Source organism: Cibotium barometz, chromosome 1 (assembly GCF_041138505.1).
Source record: "Cibotium barometz isolate CiBa-2024 chromosome 1, ASM4113850v1, whole genome shotgun sequence".
Classification (NCBI taxonomy): Eukaryota; Viridiplantae; Streptophyta; class Polypodiopsida; order Cyatheales; family Cibotiaceae; genus Cibotium; species Cibotium barometz.
Window position 1 is genome coordinate 26,916,898 of NC_141046.1, and position 19,558 is coordinate 26,936,455.

Below are 19,558 nucleotides of genomic sequence, written 5' to 3' on the forward strand. Positions count from 1 at the left end.
AGCAAGAGGCTCCGCGTTCTGTTCGAGTTAGTGGACACCCTTCGGGAGTCGGGTGTCACGGAGCTTCCCTCCGAATGGACCACATAGGACGGACCTCAAAGATCGCACAGAGTCCGTGATAAAAGTCATTCAACGGAGCTTTTACAGGTAAACTATGCTTTGATGCTTCGTATCATGCGGGACAAAGAGCCCACTTCTATCAAGGAAGCCATTGCACAGGATACTTGGAGGAATGCCATGCAGGTGGAACCGGATGCCATTGAGAAGAACAACACTTGGGAGTTGGTACCGAGGCCGTCGAAACGGTCAATCGTTGGTGTCAAGTGGGTCTTTAAGATCAAATATGCGTCAGATGGGTCGGTGGACAAAGACAAAGCCAGACTTGTAGCTAAGGGTTATGCTTAGAGGCCAGGCATCGACTATGAGGATACCTTTGCACCGACAGCGAGGATGACCATGATTCGGACCGTTCTTGCCCTTTTGCTTCTTCTCAGCGGTGGCCCGTGTATCAGATGGATGTCAAATCTGCGTTCCTTAATGGTGACCTACAGGATGAGGTGTATGTTGAGCAGCCTCCAGGCTTCACAGTTCCAAGATTAGAAGGGATGGTTTACAGGTTAAGGAAGGCCTTGTATGGTCTTAAACAGGCTCCCAAGGCTTGGAATCAGAAGATTGATTCCTTCTTTATCCGAACTGGATTTCAGAGATCGGTTGCAGATCCCAACGTATATCTCTTTCGGGAACGCGGCATGGTCACGTTAATCATCCTTTATGTGGATGATCTCATTCTCACCGGCGGTCATGTGGAGCACATTAGAGTGACAAAGGCTGCCTTGTCAAAGGAGTTTGAGATAACCGACTTAGGCTTACTCCACTTCTTCTTGGGATTGGAGATCTGGCAGACCCAGAGGGGGTTTTTTGTCTCTCAACAGCGGTATGTTCATGAGTTGCTTGAGGCCTTCGGGATGGAGAACTGCACGCCTATTACATCGCCGATGGACCCGAACACGAAGCTGACAGTGAATGATCCTTGTGAGCTAGTTGATGCCTCTCTGTATCGGAAGCTGGTTGGTTCATTGATCTGGTTGCTAAACACCAGATTGGACTTGGGCTTTTATGTGGGGCTGTTGAGCTCATTCATGCAAACGCCGTTGAAGTCTCATTGGGACGTAGGATTGCGGATCTTGCGGTATCTGCAGGGTACGAAGGATCTTGGACTCTTTTACACAGGAGGGGGGGATTGATGGATGGAGTAGTCAGACTCCACGAAGGAGTGACTCAGATTGGGGAGGAGATCTAGACACCAGGAGATCCACATCAGGCTACAATTTTTCCCTCGGCTCAGGAGCGGTTTCATGGAGCAGTAAGAGGCAGCAAACTATTGCCTTGTCATCAACAGAGGCTGAGTACCGGGCTACTTGTGGTGCTGCTTGCGAGGTTTGTGTGGCTGCGGAGGTTGCTTGGCGAGATTGGGTTTCCACAGAAGGAGCCCACAGTCATCCAGTGCGATAACCAGAGCTATATAGCTATTGCTCGGAACCCGTTCTTCCATGCCCGGACCAAGCACATAGAGATACAATATCATTTTGTTCGTGACATCTTGCTTCTTTATTGTTCAACGGAGGACAATGCGGCGGACCTCTTCACGAAGTCTCTACCTCAAGCTATGCTCCGGCGGCACTCCAGCTCACTGGGGTTGGTTCCACATCCAGGAGCTGAGAGGGGGTGTTAGCAGTCATCTCCTGTCTGTATATTTACACCAAGGCCTCTGTTGTGGGTGTGCCCGCCCGATTTAGGTGTTTTCTCATTTTTCCCCACTCTCCATTTTTTCCCTATTTTTCCAAGTGTGGGAGGCTGTATTGGACCTGTCGGCTGTACTAGATGCTGGCGGACTGGTCACTAGCTGCCCTGACTTTCCGTGTGTGCTAGCTGACTGGGAGTTGCTGGCCGACTGGAGGAGGGAGCAGGTCATGGGCTTTCTAATGGCTTTCGGCTGCTTTTCAGCAGGCCGACTGGCTGTTGGGGCCCATATAAAATGGCCCCTTGCCCCCCCACACTACACATCTTGTATCCGGAATTTCTTGTGTATATAGCAAGAGTTATACGCTTCTCTCTCTCTCTCTCTCTCTTCTCTGCTTTTTCTGATGTGCACTTGCTCTAGTGTTTTCAGATCTTGTCTTCATCTCCGCTGCATATTCTGACAGAAACAAGGACCAACAGCGAGCCACAAGATGAATGTGTACATCCAGTGTGGTAATATGCATCCAAGAGAATACACGTAGTGTTTTGAAAGTGCTCAACTCGCCCGGGGGTATTACATCGACCCAGATCACCGAGGTTCTCCACCACAAGGAGACATATCCATGAGATTCTCCGATGACATGACATGCCCTCACCATAGCCACATCTGCCGTCAGGAGGCTTATAGAGTCATGTTTCAGTTTTCAGTTTCCACGTCCTTTTTTTAGTTTTTCCACGGCACTGTATACCCATGATATCATTGTGTTGGAGAATGAACAAGCGGAAACATAAACTGAACAAGAGAGAGTAGAGAGAGCTTGTGGACAAGATCACCTTTACAATGGCAATTAGCCAGCAAGACTCTGAAGAACTTGTGCAAGGGATTGGATGATAAAGTGAATAATGGGGAGGCCCTTATATAGTGATATGAGGAACTGGCCGACTACTCCTAGAGCTAGCCGACTGCTCCACGACTAACTAAATCAAGGAAAAAAATAGATAAATGCCCAATAAATAGGCAAAGTACACTGAGATGCACAATTCTAACACACACACACACACACAGATTTATGGGGCAGCTCCATGTCTCATCACATAGCTTGCATGTTGAGAGAGGTGGATATGAGGAAAGGCACACAGAGATCCAGGTATACATGGTATGTGGCAGAGAAGAGGAGGAGAAAGGGAACATGCTACAATCTAATCTTCAGCATATGATGAGATCAAAGGGATGAAGACCAAAAGATGTGTGGATCTCTACTAATTGGACTCTAATCAACTCTGCGATTTACTTGTCCCTTAAAACTCACCTGCCAAAGTTTTAGCTGATTCATCATCAGCTCCCCCTTTGTTCATAAAAGAACTAGGTTGAAAACTCCTCCATTTTATCCTTCCTTATGACACATACAGTAGCAATAGAGATAGGTTAAGTACATACTTGAAGCATCTTCATGGTTGATTCAATGGTGGTGGAAAGACTGAATGGAAGTTGCTCGAGTTCTAGGCGTCCCGCTTCTATCTTTGCTAAATCAAGTATTGCATTTACAATGTGGAGTAGGCAATCAGCAGACTGGGAAACGGTTTCAAGGTGTTCCCTCTGTTCGTCTGTGAGATCAGTATCCAGCGCCAATGATGTCATTCCTATGATGCCATGGATTGGTGTCCTGTAAGTGCAGTACAAACCAACATCTTAACTTAGAAAACAAGTCATAACTTCTAGGACCTCATATGAAAGAAAAGCAAAGATTATTCAGATGCACTACCCAGAAGCTTTATTGTGCATCATCTTGTTTAGGGAAGTTTAGCTGATTTGACCAGAATACTGATAGCGTACAAACACACTCTTTCACAAAAAAGAAACTTTAAGTATAGAAAACACGTGTGCGCGCATGCATCATGCAAGCATGCATGCGTGCACGCACGCGCGTGCGTGCGTGCGTGCGTGCGTGCGTGCGTGTGTGTGTGTGTGTGTTCCTAGACATATCCACCCAATCTATATCTTTGGCATTCGCAAAATTTAGGCAAGCATCCCTATGCTAGAAACCCATTCATAAATATGTAAGTTCCTAGACATATCCACCCAATCTATATCTTTGGCATTCGCAAAATTTAGGCAAGCATCCCTATGCATACCCATTTAACCTTATTTCAAATATTGCATTTTGAGATTTGTACTAATCACCTGATCTCATGGCTCATGTTGGCCAGAAACTCAGACTTGGCTTTACTGGCCTCTTCTGCTGCTGCTTGTGAGGCCTGTAACTCAACATTTGCCTTCCTTAGTTCCTTCGTGCGTTCTCGGACCTACAAAATTTAACACAGAGAAAAGCCAACAAGAAAATTCTCATCACACAAGACACGTATATAGGATACCTTTTGGCAAGGCATATTATTAGTACCTGGGATTCCAGAGTGAAATTCATCTCATTTAATTCTCCTTCCATTTGTTTACGATCGTGCACTATTGCAGCCAACGTGATTGCCACCATTGCCAACACGCTCACAAACATTTGCACCTGCAAAGAGGTGAGGCCATGACCTTGTTACACATTGTAAGTTACAGTAGTCTTTCAATTCAATTTATCCCCTGAATAAGTCACAGCATAGCCTTGTTTGTAACACTATGGACCTGTGGATGATGTCCTTTCTGTTACATTACTACTCGATATGGGAAGGCTCGTGATCTTGATAAGCACACAGATATTAGAATAAAAGCACAAGGTTATAGGAGGGAGAAGATTTGGACAGCGCCATTTTGACCCACAGAGTCATCTTTCAACCTACACTCTAGACGCAGCACCATTATCTATGCATAGACCTCATTCTCCTTATGTGGACTCAGCTTGGGAGATCATTGCCAATCTTTTTTTTCTTCTCCAAGACTGCATAACAGATGGAGATCCAGATGCACAAAGAGACTCAGACTTATGCTTCTCTGTCACTCTCAATTATCTGGCAAGATATAATACACACCTTCATGGCCACATGGGGTAAGATTTAGGGCTCTTCAAAAGTGCCGCAGTGGCCAATAGACTTCCTTCATGAGAGAGTGGGACCAAAGTCTTTCTTCACAAACACAGCAACAAGGCCTCCACAGCATTTCCACTCTCCAGATTTGTTATGACAGTCTCATCTCTTTCCCACAAGACTTTTGTATGAAGCTTTTATAGGACTTTATCCTGGACTTTTCATAATTTGTTCATACTTAATAGAGGTTCATTTTCTTGCAAAAAAAAGAGCATATTGCAATTGCTCCTCCAAAAACTAGTACAACTTTTACAGCTGACTCATATCCCCGAACTATGATTGGAGGATACCACAGTTGCAGGAAAAGTCCGAGACCTGGAGTTTTTGGGACAAAAGTTCCCCGCAGGGTTTGGGGGGCGGGGGCACAGGGGGGGGGGGGGGAGGGGGGGCGGGGGGATGAAGATCGTCAAAGGTCCAAAAATTCAGCCATTTTCCATCTCTAAAATGGTACATTTCAGCCCTCTCCCCAACAACACGTGTTGTTTCCCCTCCAAAACCCCCAATTTCAGGCAAATACTAGCTACTCTTTCATTCTTCCTTCTCACCGATCTCTGTTCCCTACTCTCCTTTCATCTACTCTCCTATTTTCTTACATATCCATGTGTTTCTCCTCTACTTTCCCCTTACTTTTCCCTTGCTGACATGGCATTTTCACGTTTCCATCAATTCAAGAACCAGGAAAGAAAAACCAAGATTTAACGGAGGGCCAAGTTTCCCTGACGAGCGAGGGGCACCTCAAAGTCATAAAGGAAGTGTAGGCCAAGGCTGACAAAGATAACATAGAGCTAGTCAAGGCAGAATCTAGGTTGGCGGTCTTGGATGCAGAGTGGCAAAGTGCCCACCAGTTGAGCCTTTTTAATTAAGCAGCCATGTCTTTCAAACCATCCTTGGGCCTCTTCTATCTAGTGCTAGTCCTCAACAACACCAGAAACCAAAAGTGTGGCTCTTATCTGACCCTTGTGCACACCCCATTCTTTCTCCAATCTTCCTTGTCAGAGTCCAGCCTGCCAAAAGCCCATTTCTACTATTCTTTATTGTCCACAAGGCTACAAGGTAGTGTAGCCAGTTGTGCTCATGTGAAGTTCATTTAACACTTGCTTCCAAAAGAAGATACTCTGGGGAAAGCATGAAGCTGCCTTACTGAAGCAGCAAATTACATGTTTTAAGATATGTTGTCTGTCCTTAAGCAACTATAAACTAGGCTGGCACCAGCTAACAACTACCAAAATGTATAACTATCTAGTATTTCTAGACAACAGACTAATCTTATATCCTTTGCAATGTAATTACAGGTGTGCACACATGCAACAACCTTCACATGTAATTACAGGTGTGCACACATGCAACAACCTTCACACTTTGAATTTATTCTCTGCATAATCAGCTTTTGCCCTCAATGTGAAAATTTCTTGCACAGGTAATTTGTATGTAGATCCTTATGAAGCAGCATCCTTATGAAAATTTCTTGCACAGGTAATTTGTATGTAGATCCTTATGAAACAGCATCCTTATGATTGACTTAAGAGTAGGGGTGTTACCCTCAGCATGCACTTGATGTGCAAGTTTGCTTAGAAATCAGGTCTCAGGTATGCTTATGTGGTACTCTACAAGATATGAAGAAAATTTAGACATGTCTATCATGCATGATGCTTGGCTAGTTCTTTGCAGATTTCTTTTGCAATTTCATAATGTAGGGGTGTTGCCCTCCGCATGCACTTGAATCTTGATGTGTGAGTTTGCTTAGAAATCAGGTCTCAGTTATGCTTAACATGCATGATGCTCGGCTAGTTCTTCACATACTTCTTTTGCAATTTCATAATGCAGGACATAAACCTGCAAAATCTTTTTTATTTTTAGGCAAGTTGGATTTCACCCACATGTATCAGCCCGGCCTACCGATGTCTTGCAGGATCCCTGGCTGCAGCTCAAAGTGAATCGTGAACACGATAACATCAGCCAATTTCCAGAAAAAAACTCTTCGTTTTTAGTGCATCCATATGTCTTCTTCCATCTTCTTTGTTTCCCAGCCTCTCATAATGTTCCATTCCAAAGAATCAAAAATAGATATCCACATCTCATGTAGTTTTGTGCAAACATCAGTTGAAACAAGGGCATATCAAGAAAGGGAAGTTTTCTATGGAGGTATCCCTAATGCATCAGGTGGACATACTTATTGAAAGTCATTACTTCCCATCTTGCAAAAACTTCAAATGAAGACATTTGTATTGCTGATTGTACACCATAGCATTAAAGGATTACACCCCTTCACAACAGGAACGGATTCCGATTTTCATGGAAAAATGAATAGTGCAATAATATATATATGTATATATTCAAACATGTGTATTATTTATATTCATATTTATATATACATATATACACATATGTGTGTATTACACACACACACACTTGATATGTACATATGTATATATATAAGTGTGTGTGTGTGTTCACTTATATATGTATATATATAAGTGTGTGTGTGTGTGTGTGTGTTCACATATATATGTATATGGAAATGAATCTATCCCATTGTTGCATCCCAATGTAGAATAAGAATCAATCGTTGAATGATCAGCAGTCTCTGCCGGTCTCTACGAGTAGAATACCGGTTTTTGTTTTTGTTTTTCGACTTTCGAGCCAGGGTCAGAAGCGGTTGGAGCCGTCCCTGGGCTCGAACAGAGAAACGCTTTTGGCACAAAGTGAATTCGTTAGCATATATACTGGCATGCTCGTTTGGGCACACAGTGAATTCGTTCGCATATATATGTGTGTGTGTCTGTGTTACACACACACATATATATGTGTGTATACATATATATTCGTATAATTCATACATACATATAATATAGAAGTGTGTGTGGGGTGTGTGTGTGTATACATATATATGTGTGTATACATATATATTCGTATAATTCATACATACATATAATATAGAAGTGTGTGCGGGGTGTGTGTGTGTGGGGTGTGTGTTTGTGTGTGTGAGACATCATTTAATAGAAATTTTGATACTTCCTACTGGTAGAGTTCTTATAGAAAAATTCACCTGTAGTAGTGAATTGTCACTGTTGTCGTTATGATAGAGTGGTCCATGCTTTTTTGCAGTGCCCCCGCTTGCAATGACAGCTACCACCACAACTGATAGAGGCAGACCAACCCGGTTGAACCGAAAAGATGCCCAAATGACCAGAGGAAACACCAAGTAAGACAAGTGTTGCACAAATTCGTTATTTGGGGATCCAAGATTGAAGAAGATGAACATAGACAACCCAATCAGAAGAAGAAACAAAGCCACACACTCGGCAAGCCTAATGAGAAACTTTCGGATGGAGAAGTCAGGACTTCCCCACACTGTAGCTACACGAGTGTTTTTGTTTGCATCTGGCAGGAGTGTACTAATATTAACCTGACCTTCCATTTCACTCTCACAAGTCCGACTTTCACTGCAGTCATCACGGCTTCCCATAACTTGAAGATGCCTCTCAGTATCCGCTATGCGCCTTTCTAGCTTGCACTTGCTGCAGCAGTTACTCAAGATCTTATTGAATGATATGCCATGCAGGGAAATGTAGTCATCCTTATGGTTCCCCCTGGCCGAAGAGCAGTCCTCTGGTAGGGCAATCTCAATGTCCACTATATTTCTTTGTATGCCAGATTGGAACTTGAAGCTGTCATTACCTCCTGCCCAAGTGCTCAAAGCTGGTTTGCAGTAGTTGCTGTTTCTAATACCATTCATCGAGAGAAAACCTTCTTTTGAGAACGAGTCCAGAACAGATAAGCCATTATTAGAATGACGGCTTGTTGGCAGCTTCTTAGGCCCAAGAGATGTGTTTCTTTGAGATGGGAAACAAGCTTTCATTGGCTTGCTTCTGCCCCAGCAAAATGTTTTGAAGTCTTCATGGAAAAGATTCCAAAGATGAAGGATACAAGGCATGTAGCAAAGAATAGCCGATAGATCACCAAGAACCCAAGTTGGCCAGATTTGCATGAAGTGATTCCATGTAGAGATCCCGGAAAGTGAGAGGACGAGAGCATTGCCGGTCCCAGCAATAAGCGTTGTGATCGGTGCCACAATGAACAGCCACAATGCGTCATGTAATGTATCGACTGTTAGAGTGCCATCTCTAGTATCCTGTTACGAAAAACCCAAACATTTAGGTCACATAAGCATAGTTGCATTTCTTTACTCTTAAGAGTCTATCAAAGTATCAACAAGAACACAGCCAGCCTTAAGAAAAAGGTAAATCACCAGCCAACCTTGAGAAAAGGGAAAATCATTGCAACTCGGAGTTGCAACAGATGGATGTTAAAACTATAACATACAGCATGTTTTATTTCATCTTTGTAAACTTGGCAGATCAAGATATCTTATATGATTGGACATGATATTACGTGTTTGATTTGGCTTTTTCAACTTGTGTTTCAAAACCATCCCACCCATTCACCTGTCCAGATATGTGTGTATGGGTGGTGGCATAGACAAGCAATGTTGCCCCTCCATCTCGTCATTGCCCACCCAACACCAGCAGGCTGACTATAAGGTTTCCTACACCCATAGTTGTCAAATGTTTCACGAAACACGTTTCATAAACTTTTTGAAACATTTCAAACCTTTTGGAAACGTTTCGGTAGGGAGGAGGGTTGTCATGGATTTTAAAAAACGCAGATTTGGCCAAGAAACATTAGGCAAACCCTGTAGAATGATAGAATGTACACAAAGCACATCATTTAAACTTTAAAACATGTTAAAAACCGCAAGTTTGAACTGTCATGTGTTGTGTGCTGCTAGTATGCTGCAGCTGCCACACTTGCAGTGCTAAGCCCCAAGATTGAAGACACAGATCCATGATTCATTATTCATTCAACCTTTTTTTTTTGTAAAATATGAGAATTCTATTAAGTATGAAAAATTATATACAGATCACAGCCTTTGGCTGGAAGAGACATCATCCCGAAATGCAAGGTGTACACAGCCAATCTGGGAAACAATGATGCCATTCAAGTCCAAATGAGAGTAGATGAGAAGGAAATCCCGTGGTCCCACTCCCTCATAAAAGCAGTGCAACTAGCTTGTGCAGATCTGGAAGGTCCCTGTATATGAGCCCAACTGGCCATAAGAGTGTGTATAATATCTGCCCAAATGATGCATACAGACTGAATATAAAAGGTTCGAGAGCCATGCATAGCCTCTATGCATCTAGCCCTCGAAATTTACTAAGCTGTGATACTCCCAATAAGTGTCCACTCTGCCACGGGATGGCATAAATTGTAAATTAGGAACTTGCTCCAAAGTGCATCTACTAACCACCCCTCTATGCACCAGGAGGGCAGGGTCATGATCATTAACCAAGTGAAGAGCCAAGTCACAAAAATAGCAAAGCCAACACATATCAAACTTCAAACTTCAATGATCATTAACCAAGTGAAGAGCCAAGTCACAAACATAGTATAGCCAACAAGTGTCAATATATGCATGAGTGCTCTAAAAAGAGCCAAGTCAAAAAATTGACAAAGCCAACACATCCATGTATAAAGAAGTGCTCTAAAATAATGCAGGTAGGACTTCATTTTATTTTTTGAAGTGTATGTTGTATTTAAAAATTGGGGGTGAAAAAAACTCATAAGAAACATACAAAAGTTTCCTACAGCTCCCACGGTACAAAATGTGTTTCATTGCTACTCTGCCTGAGAATCAGACTCCAACAGACAGATCTTGACAAGCTGAACGGGTGGGTTGGAGTTAGTATTCATTGAGTGGCCAAATGAATGTTTTTCCAAAGGAAAAGGGACATCGAAGTAATACCTGCCATCTGAAGCATCCATTTTCGTAGCAGAGGGGGTGTTTGAGGAGCCAAGCACAAGAGAGAGACTCGACCAATGAGAATAGGCCGAAGGCAATGGACGCAGGCAGGTAAGATCGCAGCTTCTGTTTCTGGAAGTACCACACATTGATGGCAATGGTACCGGAGAGGATCCCTGGGAAGACCTTGCATCCAAAGATGAGCACGGCGGCCACCATGATGCCGGATGGGGCCCAGATGGGAGAGGCTTGAGAGCTCAGGATGGAAAGAGTATCAGATAACTGGCCTGTACCCACATACACACATGCAATCAAGAAGTTCACTATGAACCATTTTGGTGACCCCCACCTCAGATCTTTCATGTTTTGGATCTTCTTTGGAAAACCATGAGAAAGAAACCCCACAAATCAGACCAAAATTCCTTTGCATAACATCACCCCATCTGCATGTTATGTTGCCCTGTGCCTTAGTCTCATGTTCTGTCTTGTGCAACTACAGTTTCATGCAATAAGCTTGCATTGAAACAGAACCGACCCCCCCTTGGAGGATCACCAGCACCTTCATTCTCCTATAGAAACCCACCTTATTAACTGATTCTTAACCGCAAACTGCTTGATTAACTGATTCTTCACAGCAAGCCCACTTGATTAACTAATTCTTAATCCCGAACCTACTTGATTAACTGATTTCTCACACCAAACCCACTTTGATTTGCCCACTTGATCACCTGATTTCTGAAAAAAAAAGTTTACCGTCATGTTCCAATAAAGCCCAGTAAATCGGATTTTTCCCACCTGATGAACCTATTTGTCAACAAAACCCACTTTTTGGCTTTTCTTTCCCACTTGATCAGCACTCTCGTTTCCCAGCGACGCCCACTTCATCAAGTAGCTTTACCGCTTAGCTTTTTCTGTAAACTCCACTTTCGCAAGGAAAAAAAGCCATCTAAATTTCAGCAGAAAACACCCCATCAGACCAAAAACCATTTTGGAATGTGCTTGATTCGGCCCATTTTTCAGAAACCGCTTGTAAGCTGAGCAGCTTTCTGAGGCTTCTAAGGGAAAAAATGACTAATAATTTCCAATATGCGTTTCTCAAGAGAGCGAAGAATTGTGATCATCCCCAAAAAAAAAGCCTTCCAAAGAGAAGCTTCCCTGTGAAACCTGTATTGAACTTGCTCTAAACTGCAGCCCAAGGAGCTCCTTTTCCTGTGTAAGCTAAGTTTCAAAGCAACAACAGGCATGCATGGAGGAAAGAAAAAAGGGCCTCTCTTGGTCCCAAAATAAAAGACCCAAGAAAAGCCTTCAAAATGAAGTGGAAATCGCCTCTTTTGATCTTTGACCTTGGGAGACAAAAACCCTCTTGAAGGGTCCTCAAGAAGAGCAAAAATTAACAGTTTGCTGTTCAAAGAACATACATCAAAGAGTTTGTGTTTGAAGCAGGTTAGAGCTCATAAGAAAGGCCCTGCAATGGTATACATGTGTTTGCTTGCTTGCTGTGTTTGTGTAGTTAACTGGAATCCATGACCCTGGTAAACATCAACTCACAAGCAGTCACCACCAAGAAGGAAAGCTGTCAAACTTTGCCTGTGAGCATGCATTTAAAAGTGGGGGGGAGGTGGGAAAAGCACACAAGAAAACACTTGGGTGCACTAGTAGAGGACGTAGAGATGAAAGGAGGAGGGGGGGAGAAGGAGACTACTGGTGAATAAAGAAGGTTTAGTGAGTAAAAGAACCCTTCTTTGAAAAGACCATTGAAGGGGCCAGGAAAAGGTCAGGAGAGACAAGGACATGCAAGTGAGCCCTAGTTGAAGATTCTGCATGTGCCTAAAGTGAGCTGACAAGAAGGGGGAAAAATGCCCAAAGAGAGACAAAGAGAGAGAGAAGGCTTGCTTCAAAGAAACTCTAGCCTGTAAAGAGGGAGAAGGTGCTCCATGCTTGCATGAAAAGCCCTCCAAAGAGGGCAAAAGGTTTTAGCACAGCATGGGAGAAAGAAGAGATGGTTTTAATTATTACACAATCAAATAATGTATATATTGAGAAGAGAGAGGTGTTTTTATTACTTGTGTACAAGGTAGGGATGTTTCATAACACTTTAACTTGAGATGTCTCTCAAAGGAGGAGAAGAGGTATTTCTTCTAACTTGTTGATGTGTACCTACCTACATTTGGAGAGAGAAGAGGGGCCCTTGGCAAGTGTGAAAAAAAAAATCCTAAATTTGAAAAATGCCTACAAATTCTATCCTTGAAGATCCTTTTAGGGTGTTTACATTACAAATACCTTCGAATTTCATAAATTTAAAAAAAAATACACATGATTTTTACGAGATTAAGGTTTTTCATCATTTAGGCAGTTTTTATTATTTTTTTGCGCATTGGTACTTGGGTGTGTTTTAAAAGGAGAAGTTATGTTCAGCCATGAATCGACTCAAATAGCTATGTAAAAGTCATCATATGTTTATCATACATACATACATACATATATATATATATATGTTCTCAATTTATTTTTTTTAAAGAGAAGTTACACTTTGAGCACAAAGAGAGGATCAAAGTATTTTGGAATGGTTTTCTTGATGCTTAAAACTTTAGGCCACCATTTCAAGTCATAAGAAATAGTCTTCCCCTCACCATGTTTGATAGGTAATTGATGTGTTATTTATTAACATAAAACTCAAACTATTTGAGGGGACTTCCACTTAGCCAACCATGTATTTAAGTGCTAGTTACAAGTGTATGCCTTATGTAAATTTGTTAGCAAGTTTTACTTAACACAATTCAATTTACATGAGCCATGAGACAAGCAAAATTACATGTAAACCACCCTTGGACAATTGCGATAGCAACAAAATGTCTGTGTGTATCTTCACGCAAGTATGGATTGGGGCTGGGTGGGGGTGCTTATGAGGGAGAAATCAAAGAAGCCACATTCATATGGAAAAAGAAAGCTAGTGTCTTATAAAGTTTGATCTACCATCTCTATTTCCCATAATGAGATTTTACCAACTCTTCCTTATATTAAGATCCAAAATCCTAGATGTAAACATTCTAGACGGTGTGTTTAATCATTTTAAAATCTCTAGATGCCTCTAAACATTTTAAGCCATATAAGTCACCCTTTCAAGTGACAAAAGCCAAGACAAGCCCACCTTTCATGTTTAAATAAAAAGTAGGTTTGACAAAATTTTCAGTGCCATGAGGTGAAGCCTTTGTTATCTTAAGGATTGGAAAAGTCATAACACTCTATTTTAGGATGACGAATGAAACTTTTCTAAAAAATGATTGTTGTGTGGACATGTTTTTAAACCATGGTTAGAAGTCTCCTTCCTTACAACTCTCTCTCTCTCTCTCTCTCTCTCTCTCTCTCTCTCTCTCTCTCTCTCTCTCTCTCTCTCTCTCTCTCTCTCTCTCTCTCTCTCTCTCTCTCTCTCTCTCTCTCTCTCTCTCTCTCTCTCTCTCTCTCTCTCTCTCTCTGTGTGTGTGTGTGTGTGTGTGTGTGTGTGTGCACGCGCGTGTGCATGTGCATGTGCGCGTGCGCGTGCGTGCAACAGAGTGAGCATGCTCATGCATATATGTACGCTTGCATATATATGAAAGTGTATATTGTTATGTATGTTTAGGTCATAGAAAGAGCTTTCTCATAATAAGGCACAAACTAGATCTTACATATGAGCAACACCTCCATTTGTGAGGGTCACCCTAGCTACATAAAAGATTTGACTCCAAGATACTCTCTTTGCTCTTGCACAATTCCACTTAATCTGCCCTCAAGTACACAATCTTTGCACATAATCACCTCAAGTATAGAATGATAAATTATGAGGCAGAAGTGCTTGCTCTTATACTAGCTTACTAGTATCCGCCTACAAATATACCACTTACACATATTCCTAATCGTAACTAACCTAAAATCAAACTTAACCCTAATTTAACTTGCCCTAAACTCCTTCTAGCTAATCCTAAACCTAATCTAGCCCTAGTTCATCTAATCTATAGTAGAAATCCTAACCATGTTTCCTATAATTGCTATCAAGAACCCTAATTCTTTGTTGCAAAAAACCTATTGAGACAACAACATTTGTAAAGAGAGAGAGGGATATAGAAACCCTAACCTATGCAATTAACTCCTCCACACTCCTCTCCCTTAGCCTATTTCCTATGATTGCTATAATCAATAGCCCTAATTCTTTACAAAAACCCTATTGAGACAATAATAATAAAACCCTAAAATTTATAAAGAAGAGAGAGGAATATAGAAACCCTAATCTTTGCCAGTTAACTCCTCCACACTTCTCTCCCTTAGCCCATTTAAACCATAGCCTCCCCCACGCCTTCAATCCTATATATGCCTTCTTTCACACTCCTCTTCCCCTTCCTTCACAAATCCTCCTTCTGCACCACAATGCTTCCCCACCTTTTTAATATGAGGAAAAATGAAGATAACACTACTAATCCTAAAAGTTATACCAACCCTACCCATTACTATGGATAACCCTATCAAACACCTAACGCCAAGGAAATTCACATCGTCTCTCCTCTCACTTCACTTGTCCAGCCCCCTGACACTCATAGACACATCATCATGCATACCAAGCATACACTAATAGTATGGAGACAAACAAATGCCATGCAATGCCACATGGGTTCTCTCCATTTCCTTAGTAGTATTAGATTATATATACATATATATATGTTTATGTAAAGTGATATCTTAAATGTAATTGATGAATTTAGGACATGTTAAAGAAGGATTAACTTATTCTATGATATAGGAAAGAACCTCACAATAAATATGGTGGTAAGATACTTGTTGACTTGTACACATATGGATTGCTTATCAATCAGTAACATGATGCTTGGTCCAAGTCCACTTTTAAGCCCTCTTATTCCCACATAAAAGGAAGAAACACAAATTTTCCATATTCACATAGCATGCACTATTTTATAAAAAACTTTATAAAATCACACTCTTTCCTTCACATGACAAACATACTCATTATTGTAGACCTAAAAGGTCACAACTTTGTCCAAATCATAAAACACGATAAACTTGCCAATTCCAACTTGAATATATACTTATTTATATCAACCTAAAAGTTGAAATAGCTTTTCTCTTTATGTTGATTACTACCAACCTAGGATGTCACTTTTCTCCTCACAACACAATTTTTGTGTATTAACTGGTAGAAAGTTTATTAATTCACATAGAATATCACTTTTCTCTTCACAATACAATTTCACAATACAAAGTTTATTTATTCACATAGAATATCACTTTTCTCTTCACAATACAATTTTTGTGTAGTATTAACCCGCAAAAAGTTCATTAATTCACATAGAATTTTTTATAGACACAGACAACATATAAAATGTGCACTATTCAATAAAATCTAGTGATTGATGTTATGTTGTGCATAAGATTTTGTTGCAAAAATAGTACTATCTTGAGTGAGAAATTTACATTTTAAGTTGAAACATACATGAATAAAATGTATATTCAAACCATAAAAAATGTGGTTTACTTTGAGAAAAGATATACATAGCATGAAATTATTGTTTTGCATAATAAACTAACATGTTGGGTTGAAGCATCTAGTAAGAGAACACACAACTAATGCTTTTGCACTGTATACAAGCAATTAACATGTTTCCTTAGAAGAATGATACCTTGAATTGTAAATGGCATGATTGCTTCCAAGATTATGTTAAAGTATCATAAATATATGGCCATAGTGTCCCTGTTGAATTAATGTGTTACCTCAATGACACATGTAATACTTTAGATATAAAGATTGTCCTTATGTAGATGCCTACTATCCCATGAGTTTTTTTAACTCTTTCAAGTACCCATTAATGGACATACAAAATTCAACTTTTTAGAACTCTTAGAACAACCAAATTACTTTGGGTGAATTGTATTCTTACAAGTCAACACGAGAGAATTAATTTCTACATGTCTTCCAAGTAGTTAGAGTTGATATTGTAAGGAAGGGTGAGCAAAAATTTGTTAAAGAAACATCACTCTAATTTATAGATCCTCATGACCGTGCATGTAACTTTCTTACTCTTATTATTGTCATTTGGTGAAGATAATCAAAATCAAGTTTGCGATAGTGTGTAGTGTTGAGTGTTTGTCTTTCTATCATGAGAGCACAACACATCACAACTCTCTCCTTGCAACCTTTTAAATGTCTTTATAATGCACTATTAGTAATTATAACATTACATTGCAAAGCAACATCACCCTATTTTCGTAACCATTTGCAAGTGAAGATGATGAAATGTTTTGCATTGCTTAAAAACATAATGAAAGAAAACAATCAACTTCAACAAAACTTTGCCTTCATTTTTAACCTCTAACATGACACAAACTTGTGTATTATTATATCATAAAGTAGGAAGAATACATTATATTGTCTTTCCTTCTTTCTTATCAATTGAGCATTGGGTCAATTGCACAATAAAAAGGACCATGCAACTAGAGGGCCACACCCTGCAAAGTGGAAAAGCTAGGTGGAGTAGTAGTTTCACTTTGCATGCAAGAGAGCCAAATGGATGGTGAGTGGCTAAAGGCCATCTTATTATTAATAGCACTAAATAATATACTACAACAATACTAGTCCTTGATAGTTAAAAAGAATTAAGACTTAAATATTGTTTCTCAATGCACTTAAGTGCAAAATTTAGTTGTACAATGACCAAAATGCTTAACTTTTACATTGTCAAGTTTCAATTTGTGATTTGACGATTCTATATTGTGAAAATATTAACTTCTCATATCAATCCAACATAAACGAGCATTTTGTATTTTAATTGAAGTAATAGGCTTGCACAAAGGAGCATTCTGCATTGAATCACATAGCATGTTTGCTTGGAATATCCAATTTCGAGAAAGATCAAACATGCCAATGTAGTATGTGTGTGTTGGAGAAGCAAACTTAGAGAAAATTGAGATTGAATAATTAAGATCTTAATGAAAAGGAGTCCATTGTTTTCATAATCTTGCCTTATGATTGTTATGCCGAGTAGGTATGGCATGAATTGAAGAATTGAAGGGGGTGGGGATTATTTACACAAACATATGATAAGGGGTGGGGGCAGAGTTGCTTTTTGATGGGAGTCATGCACGTTTTTGAGCATTTTGGTCGTAAAATATTTGTGAAATGTTAGAATGCATGTAAAAATTTACACTGAAATAAAGAAAAAAAACTTGCTATATTTCACCATACCCGTCAGTTTTGAGGGGCAAGGGTGCCTATCAAAAAATGAAGCCGGGGTGGGGGATTCTTTACACAAACACATGATAGGGGGAGGGGATGGTGCACACAAATATGTGTGATAGAGACATAGAAAGACATGGTAAAGGGAGGCAAAATATGTAAGTGAAAATTGTGGATGAGGGAACAGGAATGGGAGATGTACACATGAGCTCGATAGTTATGAGGGTGCGGATCCATATGTACGTGGGGGGCAGGCTGGGGTATGTGTACTTGGATGCAGATCATTTGCGTGAGAGCATTTGTGAGGGAGATGTGAAGAGAGATGGGAGAGAGAGAGAGAGAGAGAGAGGAGAGAGAAAATGTGTGCACGTGTGACAAAGAGAGAGAGAGAGAGAGAGAGAGAGAGAGTGCGCGTGTGAGAGTTAAAAAGATCATTTTACTGCATTCAGCGAAGCCAAATTTCTGGGAGAGAGAGAGAGAGGAGAGAGAAAATGTGTGCACGTGTGACAAAGAGAGAGAGAGAGTGTGTGTGCGCGTGTGAGAGTTAAAAAGGTTGATTTTTTATTTTACTGCATTCAGCGAAGCCAAATTTCTGCCCCCACCAAATTATTAGTTTTTTTTTAAATTAAAAAAAAACGACACAACGTTGAAACACATGACATTTTTTCTTTAAATAAATTTATTTTTCCTAACACTCTTTGAGAGAGAGAGAGAGAGAGAGGGGGGAAATTAAAAAAACCCACGAAAACTGACCAACCAACCACCCCACAAAAGCCATTGAACTCGCCTCCTCCTCCGCAACCCCTAGCTCTCAGACAGCCCCCCCAAAGTCAATGTGTATAGCGGTTACCTGCCAATCAGCTTTATGAACATATATATGCATTTTGTGTGCCTTTTGCAATCATCAATCCACTCCACAAAACAAAAACACTCCCCTCCTTCGTAACCAACACCATCATTGCCCCCTGACATATCAACCGCATATGACCACCCCCTTAACTGCCCCCCGTCCCCCCCCCAAAGACAAAGTAAAAGCATAGACTATGTCCCACTAGCCCCATGCTTTCCCACTTCACACCCCATAAAGACAAGGACCGAGCATATCCCATTGTCTCACTACAATAATATTGCCTATGTATTTAGTAGCCTTGAGAGTACCACACTACATCACCTATCTTGTTTGCACTATATAAATGTGTGCCTTGCTTCCCTAGTTTATCCCACCAATGGAGAGAAATGGGTTCTCAATCTTCCAAATTTGACCTTCAAGCTCCAATTGCCCCATCCCACCAATGCAGAGGAATGGGTTCTCAATCTCCCTTCTTTAACCTTCAGGCTCCAATTGCCCCATCCACTCGTGGGGTCATGTGTGGAAAGAATCTTAGGAACATTTCAAACCACATCATCACACGTTACATCCTGCACATGTAGGCCATAGTGCTGGTGCCACGGTTTGAACCCTCCCTTGGTCATGATGCCCATTACAATCAAGTAAACCCAAAACAATTAAAAAATGTCACGTACAAAATTGTTGACAACTTCAAGGCCCCATGGCACCAAAAATGCATGGTCCCATACACTCTTATAGCAATTCCTATGGACATAAGAAAAGGTGCAAATATCTTATTCAAGGTTACCACGACACGAGAAAGGGGGACCACCTACCAAATAAAAAAGATCATGGATGAGAAAGGTACATAAAGAAAGGTCAAGAGCACTTAGGATAAGGCTAAGAGGTATGGGAAAAGGAGGTAGAAAGGCATGAAATAGGG

The 19,558-nt window shown here is 40.8% G+C and overlaps 1 protein-coding gene across 1 annotated transcript in view; it reads right to left on the bottom strand.

Annotated features, from left to right (window-relative positions):
* The window catches only part of LOC147641804 (osmosensing histidine protein kinase SLN1-like), a 29,907-nt gene extending 17,624 nt beyond the window's left edge, over window positions 1-12,283 (bottom strand). The window contains exons 1-5 of the mRNA XM_086799887.1: window positions 10,571-12,283; window positions 7,814-8,899; window positions 4,140-4,256; window positions 3,923-4,044; window positions 3,179-3,404 (exon numbers count right to left, since the gene is read on the bottom strand). Coding sequence (XP_086656013.1) covers window positions 3,179-3,404; window positions 3,923-4,044; window positions 4,140-4,256; window positions 7,814-8,899; window positions 10,571-10,930 — 1,911 coding nt within the window. The 5' untranslated portion in view covers window positions 10,931-12,283. The remainder of the gene's footprint in view (window positions 1-3,178; window positions 3,405-3,922; window positions 4,045-4,139; window positions 4,257-7,813; window positions 8,900-10,570) is intronic.
* Window positions 12,284-19,558: the final 7,275 nt, after the last annotated feature.